This window comes from Choloepus didactylus, chromosome 1 (genome assembly GCF_015220235.1).
Source record: "Choloepus didactylus isolate mChoDid1 chromosome 1, mChoDid1.pri, whole genome shotgun sequence".
NCBI classification, from domain to species: Eukaryota; Metazoa; Chordata; class Mammalia; order Pilosa; family Megalonychidae; genus Choloepus; species Choloepus didactylus.
The window spans coordinates 198,154,680-198,164,282 of NC_051307.1; the positions used below are offsets into that span (position 1 = coordinate 198,154,680).

At 36.9% G+C, this 9,603-nt stretch overlaps 1 protein-coding gene across 1 annotated transcript; it reads left to right on the top strand.

Annotated features, from left to right (window-relative positions):
• The first annotated feature begins 8,620 nt into the window (after positions 1 to 8,620).
• Positions 8,621 to 9,235, top strand: LOC119544065 (histone chaperone ASF1-like). The gene has a single exon (XM_037849124.1). The coding sequence runs from the start codon at positions 8,621 to 8,623 to the stop codon at positions 9,233 to 9,235; it is 615 nt and encodes a 204-aa protein (XP_037705052.1).
• The last annotated feature ends 368 nt before the right edge of the window (positions 9,236 to 9,603 follow it).

Sequence of the window (9,603 nt, forward strand, 5' to 3'; positions counted from 1 at the left end):
CTGGGATGCGGTGGCTTCTCTTTAGACCCCTTGGCTCTCCAGGGAAGGACCTGGAACGACACAGAACACAATCAAAATGCAAACCCGCAGGACCATGGAGGACGGGAAGGAGAGAGGATTCTGCACAGATGCTTTTCTCAGCGGTTATTTTAATAACAACAGCCACATAGCAGCTTGGTCTCCTTGGAGTTTGCTGCAAACCAAGGTGGGGAAACAATGGTTCACTGACCCATCTGAGGATGGGCTTTAACCCTCTGGTGTCTGAAATATGCTATGTGAGACAGAAAGGGAGGCTAGACTGTGTTCTTGCTGCAAGTAAAAATAAAAAGTTTGAAAAATAGCTTTTGTGGCTTGGAAGCATCTTAATATAATGGGTCAGTCAACTAGCTTTCAACATTAAGTTTATGAGTGCCACACTGATAACAATACACACCCAGATTCCTGACAATCAGTGAGGAGAGCCAGCACATGCTGGCAGCCTTCCTTTAGATGCATATTTTGAATTCTCCTAAATCTTGAAATGTGAATAATAACAACACTTTGTTAGATTTTCGTCTTTGTTCTCTTAGAAAGTAGTTTCCTCTTTCCAGAAGGCCTGAAGTTATATTCAGAACCACTCTTAGTTTGAACTTGTTTTAAATTTAACTCAGGTTTGAGTCTATTGGGTTCTGATGAGAACTGTATTATCATTGGAACTAAGATTAATTCAATCAAAACATACCCATTAAATATACGAAAATGCATTATTCCATAATGATTCTCAAAAAGAAAATCAGAAGAAATTCATTTGAGGCAGCTAATACCAACTCCTTACATTTAAGGTCTTTGCAGTAGGAACTATACGTCAGGGTAACCAAATAGCTTCAGTTGATGAGATAAAGCTCTCCTTTACAGAAGAATGCCAATTCAGTGTGGAAGGATGATAGAATTAGAAAATCATAAGCTTGCAGCTCCTACTGAGAATGCAGAAACAAGCAAGGACTATCAAATTGTGCTAAACACATCAGGTGAACGGTTTATGGGAACCTGGATGGTCATGTTGTGCCAAAGTAACACCCCAATGATATGGTTCTGGTCATCAGGAGAAAAACATAATTGTACAATGGATGGATCAAACACCATGACCGAATCTAACAGTCAATGTTATCATCACAAGTTGTGGGACAACCAGATACTACACGTCTCCTAGAGTCAGGCATTCTGATGTCACAGAATCACCTAAGTCAAAGCTGTTTAGCTGGAGTTTAATCAAGTCTACAGATTAACTTCCAGGAAATAAAGGGGAGAAAAAAGCAAGCTAACTGACACCACAAGAAAGCAAGGTGAAGTCTCTAAAGGACACTGGACCACTCCCTGCAACAAGAAGTGTCCATGAAGAAGGAAACTAACCTAGTTTAAAAAACACTGATGGTACATAACAATCAGGTGCAATGCATGGTCTGGAATTGGCTCCTGGTTTGGAAAAAGCAGCTATAAAGACTATTTTAAGGAACGTTGAATACATAGTGGCTATTAGATTACATTAAAGAATGACTATTAATTTTAGGTGTGATAGTGTTATTTTTGCTATGTAGGAAAGTGTTCTTATTTTTGTAGAAATGCATTTTGAGGTATCTAAGGGGGGAGGTCATGATATCCCTAGTTTATTGAATTAAATAATTTAAAAATATCTCATAATCTCTTCAACAGATCGTGCTGGAACAACTGGATAACCACATGCAAAAGAATGAAGTTGGACCCCTGCCCCATTCCATATGCAAAAATTAACTGAAAATGAATCAACAACCTAAATATAAGATCTAAAATTATAAAACTATTAGGAGAAAACATAAAAGTAAATCTTAGATTTGGCAATGGATTCTTAGATTTGACACCCAAAGTGCAAGCAACAGAAGAAAAATAAATCAGACTTCATCAAATTTAAAACAAAATTAAAAAAACTTTTGTGCATCAAAGCTTCAGTTTTCAAGAATGCTAAAAGACAACCTACAGAATGCAAATCGTATATCTGAGAGGGGTTTAATAGCCAGAATATATAAAGAACCGTACAACTCAACAAAATAAGACAGACAACCCAATTAAAAAATGAGCAAAGCATCATTTAACCATCATCATGGTTAACTGTAATCATGGAGATGGGGTCATGGTTACTGCAAGCAAAGTGTCTCCAAAATGAAGGATACAGGATTCATTTCTCAGAATGGGGAGGGGAGCAGGGTGGAAAAACACACAGATATATGCATATACACAGAGTAGGATAAACTTTTCATTTCTTATTCTTTCATCTTCCCTATCATCAGGCACGTACTGAAGATCTGTGGATTCTAGCAAAGGCTAATAATGCTAAAGAATTAACATAATTTAGGTTACTTGCAACCTTTAGTCTTTGGAGGTTTGAGATGCCATTATTTATCTTGTTTACTCTCAAAAAGAAGAAGAAAACAACAGTATTACACAGAAAGATGCAAAATTTAACCATAGAAAATTGTGAATCAGATGGTTGCAAAGTAGTATTTCATCAGCTCTAAGTCACATTTCTGACATCTGGTTAAATCTTATGATTAATGGGGCCATATTTTGCTGTTGGCCAAGTGTCAGCCATGGCTCATTGTCAGTTCATTTGAATGAAGTGTGTGGCTTGATACTACATGTGTTGAGTTCAATTGTCATGTAAAATGTCCTTAAAAAAGATTACACTTGTCTCAGCATTAAAACAAATTATATTGTCTTTGTAGAATCTCTAGAACATAGCAGTGATGTATATATTTGTTAATTATATTCAGAATTAGAAGATGACTTCAATTCCATTTTTCTTTCAGAGCAAGCACTAAGTGCTTTAGAGGACCTAAGGAAGTAGAGTTCCCACAAGTAAATGAAGCTATGCTGTACTTTGTTACTGTAACAGATGCAATGCAACTAAAATCAGGAGAGATTTCTAGATGCCTTGAAAGAAATGAAAGTAATTTAAGAATACAAGAGTATCAAATGACCAAATCATGCATAATGTAGAACTATGATTAAGATTTCATGTCAGATTTTAATTGGAAGGGATTTTCCTTTCTCTATAGTACATAAAATAACAGTACGTCTTACAATTGATGGTATCTTTCACGTAAATGATAGATGGTAATAAAGGAAATTGATTTTTTTTAATGGGTAAAGGACTTGAATAGACATTTCTCCAAAGAAGATATACCAATGGCTTATAAAGACATGAAAAGATCCTCAGCATCACTGGTCATTATGGAAACGCAAGTCAAAATCACAAAACACCACTTCACACGCACTAGGATAGCTTTAATTTAAAAAATGGAAAATAACAAGTGTTGTCATGGATATAGAGAAATAGGAACGCTGATACATTGCTGGTGAGAATGTAAAATGGTACAGCCACTGTAAAAAACAGTTCCTCAAAAAGTTAAACATAGAATTGCCATATGACCTAGCAATTCCGTTGCTATATATATACTCAAGAGAAAGGAAAACACATGTCTACACAGAAACTGGTACATAAATATTTATAGCAGCATTATTCATAATAGCCAAAAGATGGAAACAACCCAAATGTCCATCAGTGGATGACTGGGTAAACAAATTGTGGTATATACATTCACTGGAATATTATTCAGCCATAAAAAGGATTGAAGAACTGATACATGCTATAACATGGGTAAACTTTGAAAACATTATGCTAAGTGAAAGAAGCCAGTCGCATATTGTAGGATTCCTTTTATATGATATATCCAGAAGGAAAGGAGGAAAATGAAGAATGAGTACATTAAATGGTTTTTCTGGAGTGTTGAAAAAGTTTTGAAATTATCAAGAGGTGGTGGTTGCACAACATTGTGAATATACTAAATCCTACTGGATTGTATGCTTTAAAATGGTTAATTGTATGTCATGTGATGTTCACCTTAATAAAAATATTTCTCATAAAAAATAAAGTGCATTTAAAAACTTTTAAGATATACAAGTATCTACTATTTTTTTGGATTCTGTAAATCTAGCATTTTTCCTTTAAGTATTTAACAGGTTAGCCTATTTCTCTGTAGAAAACAATTTATAACTCTCACAGAGATGTAAAGTCTTGTCAAGAGGCATGATTAATTTCCAGGGGCAATGGTGAAGTTTGCGTAATTTAAATTTGGTGCCTCTTTTATTCAGAGTTGAGGAAAGAGCATCTCCCAAACTGGAATCTTCATGGATGACACCTACATAGAAATTACAAGTGAAACAGACTGTGATATTCTGGTCTCCTGTAGAATGTCTGTGCATAAGTAGGCTTTTCAAACAACCACACCTGTGTGAGACTAACAATTCACATGTAAATATAAATTGGTATCAAATAATGAATAAAAATTTTGTACATGTTCTAAAGATTGAAGTCTGAGAGTAAAGGGTAAAAAAGAGTAGCATAAAGTATTTATTTCAAAATAATGTAGAAGGCGTTGTCTTGGGAAGATAAGCAAAAACAATTTTTAGGACCTACTAAATAACTTAATTTTAATATTATCACCAGAACCGAATTTCCACTGATCATAAATGAGATTTTTATGACTTTTATTCAATTATATATTATATAAAAATCATTCACAATACCACAATCCAAATACAACCACTATATATATATATATATATATATATATATATATACACACACACACATTATACATATTATATAAAATATAAAATATTAGGAAGAAATACAACATATTAATAGTTCTTGTATTTGGGTTGTGGTATTACAGGAGGTTTTTCTCCCCTTTATACCTTTCTATTTTCCAGGTTTGCAACAGAGAATCTATATTTTTTAATTGAAAAAGACTTCATCTAAGATATAAGTGTAAATGATTTAGCCCCCCAGATAACTGCTGAGAGAGGGATAAAGACATGAAATTTAATGCAGTCCTAGCATCGCTGGGATTGTTAAAAGAAAAGAGAGAGAGAAAATGCACCTAGGGGAGACAGTAAAAAATTGTAGAGCTGACCAAGTATGGATTACATTGTTGTCTATTTTAAACAGGATCTGTCCCCACTTTTGGCAGATGTGGTAACTTTTCTGACATTAAAAGAAACTACTAATTTTACTCATCTCCAAAGCTGAAAGTTGAAGAGTTGAAGCCCTTTTGCCCTTCTCGGAATGACTCTAAGCGTAGCGAGCTCCTCACCGCCAAGCGCAGGGCGCAACCAGCAGATCAGGAAAAGGCAATTCTGCCCTGACAAACACGAAACAAGCAAAAACGCGGCACGATGGCGGAGGCGCTAATGCGAGACCCGTGTCACCCGAAAGAAACACAATCCTTCCCGCGGGCAGCCTTTCTTCAGTCCTCAGAAGGAAAAGTAGCTGCACCAACTACTACATTAATTTAAAAATTTGAAAAGATCTGCTTCTTTCACAGGATGGGTAAATGAAATGTGGTTAACATTTAAACCACCACCCCCATCCCCCAATTGAAGTAGGGAACTCAGCAGCAATTCAAAAGATCCACGTAAAGCTACATGCACTGACAAGGAAAGATCTCCAAGTTTCATGGTTCTGCGAGTGAAGCCCGGGCTAACACAACACGAATCATTTGCACGCGCATGCACACACATCCTCGCACACCCACACGCACACGTGCACACATATGCACACAGGAAAAGGCTATGGAAGAATGAATTCACACCAAACTTTTATCAGTAAGTATGTCTGAGGAGCTAGGAAAGGGATGGAATAAAAAGGAGCTTTCACTTTTGATTCTGTATTTACTGGTGGTTTGAATTTTCTTTTTACAACAAACAGGTATTCATTTCTTACTACGTAATTTTAAAAAAAGAAGGAAAGATGAACTCTCATACACCCCTGGTAGAAATGTAAAATAGTTTAGCCAGGCTCATAACATTCTTTGAAGTTTACTCTCCACCTACTTGTTAAATCACACTTTGATAGTTATCACTTTTATGTATATATGTTATATTCCACAATAAAAAAATGAAAAAGTAGTACAGCCACTCATAAACAGTCTCGCAGTTCCTCAAAAAGTTAAACATTGAGTCACCATGTGACCCAGCCGTTCCTCTCCTGGGTATTTCCACAAAAAGCCTTGTGCACGAACCTTTCTAGCCGCGTTCTTTGTCATGGTCAAAAGATGGAAAGAACCCAAATGCCCATCAATGGGTGATAGATAACAAAACGTGGACTAGCCATCTAATGGAATGCTTGGTCAACAATAAAAAGGAACAACATGATGCACATGGCAACTTGGATGAATCTCAAAATAATGACACCGAGTAAGAGAAGCCAGACAAAAAAAGAGTACATACTGTAATATTTCTGTTTCCATGAAATTATAGGAAATGCAAACCCCATAGTGACATAAAGCAGATCAGTGCTGGAATGGGGGTGGGAAGGGTGGGGTGGAGGCATTACCAAGGGGCACGAGGAAACTTTTGGGGGCGAAGGCTATGTTCACTACCTTGAGTGTGGTGACAGTTTCACTGATGTACACTACACCAGAATTTATCACAATGTATGCTTTAGATATATGCAGTTTATTGAGTGCCAATTATACCTCAACAAAACTAAAAAAAATACATGATTCATTTAGAAAATTTTGAAATAACCTAAGAATGAAGAAGAAAAATAAAAAGCATCCTTACTCCCTTTAAAAAGCAACACTTTGAGGATTTTTCTTCCAAAAAATTTTCGCGAGTACCAGAATGTAAACTCCACAAGACCGGGGACCAGTTCTGCCTGATTTACTAGCTGGATTCCCAGTGCTGTCCTAGAAAATCAAGTGTGTGTGTGAAAACCATTTTTGAATAAATAAATAAATAAATGTGTGAATAACCTACCCTTTTCATTTCATATTACAGCATTATAATTTTTCTGTCACTAAAAACTCTTAAAAACATGACATTAATGGTACGCCATTACATTGTCTGAATGTACAGTAATTTATTTTAGACTTGTGCTAATAATTTTTCAATATAATCAACAGTGCTGTGTATCAGCTTGTGTATAAATCTTTACATGTATCACAGAAGACTGCCAACTCGGAAACAATTAACGGATCCAATTAAATAGGTAAACAACTTAGTTTTACATTGCGCAGATAAAAGTAAGGTGGTTAAATTTTCCATCTTTACAATTCATTTGTTAATTCAGTTTCTTCTTACATGAAATGTGAGGATGTGAGGATTAAAGGAAATGGTGCAAAAATGGCCCTGTGTCAATGCTGGGTGGAGAGTAAACTGGTAACAAGTGGGGACTTGCGGGCCATTCTCAGGCCAGAATGGTCTGTGGCTCTCTCTAAACTTCCTCATTTACTGTTATTTCTTGGGATCTGCCAGTATGTCACCCTGGCTTAAGAATCTTTTGGAAAAGTTTTTCTTATGGACCTTTAAGGTCTGCAGTTTATAGCATTAGTGTTCAGCACCACTTTAGAATATTCGGCCGAAGACAAAGGCGCCAGCAGAAGAATTTGAGTTCTGGCCCTGGAGAAACTGTTATCAGAAGAGTTCAGGGGAGTAATTTTCTTTCAAGTGGATTTTCCCCCAGTTCTGCGCTGAATTTCAGGGTTGAGTAAGTGAAACTTGGTTGAAACCACTAGCTTCGTAGAGTTGTGGTAGCAAACCATAAATCATTCTGGGTTCCCTGAGAAGTTTTGTAAACCTTAGAAAACCAGATGACTCTCACCAAAGCTGTTTGATTTAATAATGATTTTGGAATGGATTTTTAACTAAGTTCTGGTTCTAGATTCTTAGCAGGAATCTGAGTTTAGTGAGTTGAAAGCACAAACACAGAAATAAAACTTTTGTTCATTTAGGTTAATGAAGAGAAAGATGAATACATAAATAGATATTGACTCAAAATATTTGCAAATACATCTTTATTTAAATTATCACTTCCCATTTCATAGCTAAGGAAACTGAGGCTTAAAGAGATTAAAAGTGACTTGCTCTAACCCCCAATTAACAAGTAGAGAGAGGGATAAACCCAGTTCTCTCTGATTCCAAAGCATATAATTTATATAATATAAAGTATTATAACAACCAATATTTTCCTACCCTCAATAATGTACAAGGCCTTCAGGTGGATCACCTCATCTGGCCCCGACAGTCCTTTATTCGGGAGGCTACCGTGAGGCAGAGCCTCTCCCTGCCTCTCAAACATGGAAATAAGGCTGCCTTCTGAGGGCTTGCATCATAGTGTGATCCCGACTCAGTGACACTGGCACCATCTGAAAGCTGGTCAGACTTGTTCACTCAGAATCTGTATTTTAACAAGATCTCCGGGGGATTTGTGTGCACATTAAAACTTGAGAAGAACCATCAAACCCACCCATGATGGCCAGGACAGAGATACACAGAGCCACTGAGAAGCAGCAGTGTCCCTCGGGCCAGTGGGTGACCCTGGTTGGAGAGCTAAAGAATGTATTTGGGAAGAAACAGGAAAGCTGCAAACACTGTGGAGTGCTCCCGTGTAAATAAAAAGGAAAAAAAAGTTTCTCAAGTGGCCGCTGCACGACGTGGGGCAGCGCCGGGGCAGGGGTCTGCGCTCTCTGGAGCGGCCGCGCGCTGAACTTCATTGTGCCGCAACAAGCCCGCGTTCCCACTGTTTGTGTTTTTTTTTCAAAATATGGCAAAGGTTCAGGCGAACAATGTAGTGGTGCTGGGTAACCCTTCTCCTTTCTACAACCCCTTCCAGTTCGAGATCACCTTCGAGTGCATCGAGGACCTGTCTGAAGACTTGGGATGGAAAATTATCTATGTGGGCTCTGCAGAAAGTGAAGAATACGACCAAGTTTTAGACTCTGTTTTAGTGGGTCCTGTTCCTGCAGGAAGGCATATGTTTGTATTTCAGGCTGATGCACCTAATCCAGGACTCATTCCACATGCAGATGCAGTAGGTGTAACAGTTGTATTAATTATATGCACCTATCGAGGTCAAGAATTTATTAGAGTTGGCTATTATGTAAATAATGAATATACTGAGACAGAATTAAGGGAAAATCCGCCAGTAAAACCAGCCTTTTCTAAGCTTCAAAGGAATATTTCGGCATCTAATCCCAGAGTCACAAGATTCCACATTAATTGGGAAGATAACACAGAAAAACTGGAAGATGCGGAAAGCAGTAATCCAAATTTGCAGTCACTTCTTTCAACAGATGCATTGCCTTCAGCATCAAAGGGATGGTCCACGTCAGAAAACTCACTAAATGTCATGTTAGAATCCCACATGGACTGCATGTGACCACCTGCCATCCCTTTAGTACAAATTAAACTATAAAAACACACAGAACTATTTCCCTGAAATTCTGTAAGTACATAGTCAAGACACAACGTGAAGAATTTGTTTTAAAAACATCCTGTAGAAAGTTTATAAGAAAACCAGCATTTGAGCAAATTGTGGAATATAAATACAACTATTTTTAAGTAATTTTTTCTCTAATGTGTTATTTTATTAATTCTGAAACTAATATGATTAAAGCATATATATTCTTCTCCTCTATAATGTAATTAAAATACTTAAAAGAAAAACCATGAATCATTAGACCAGGTTGTAGAAATGTCTTAGCTTCCTGGATGATACCTTATGGGCCACTATTTTACTGGCCTGGA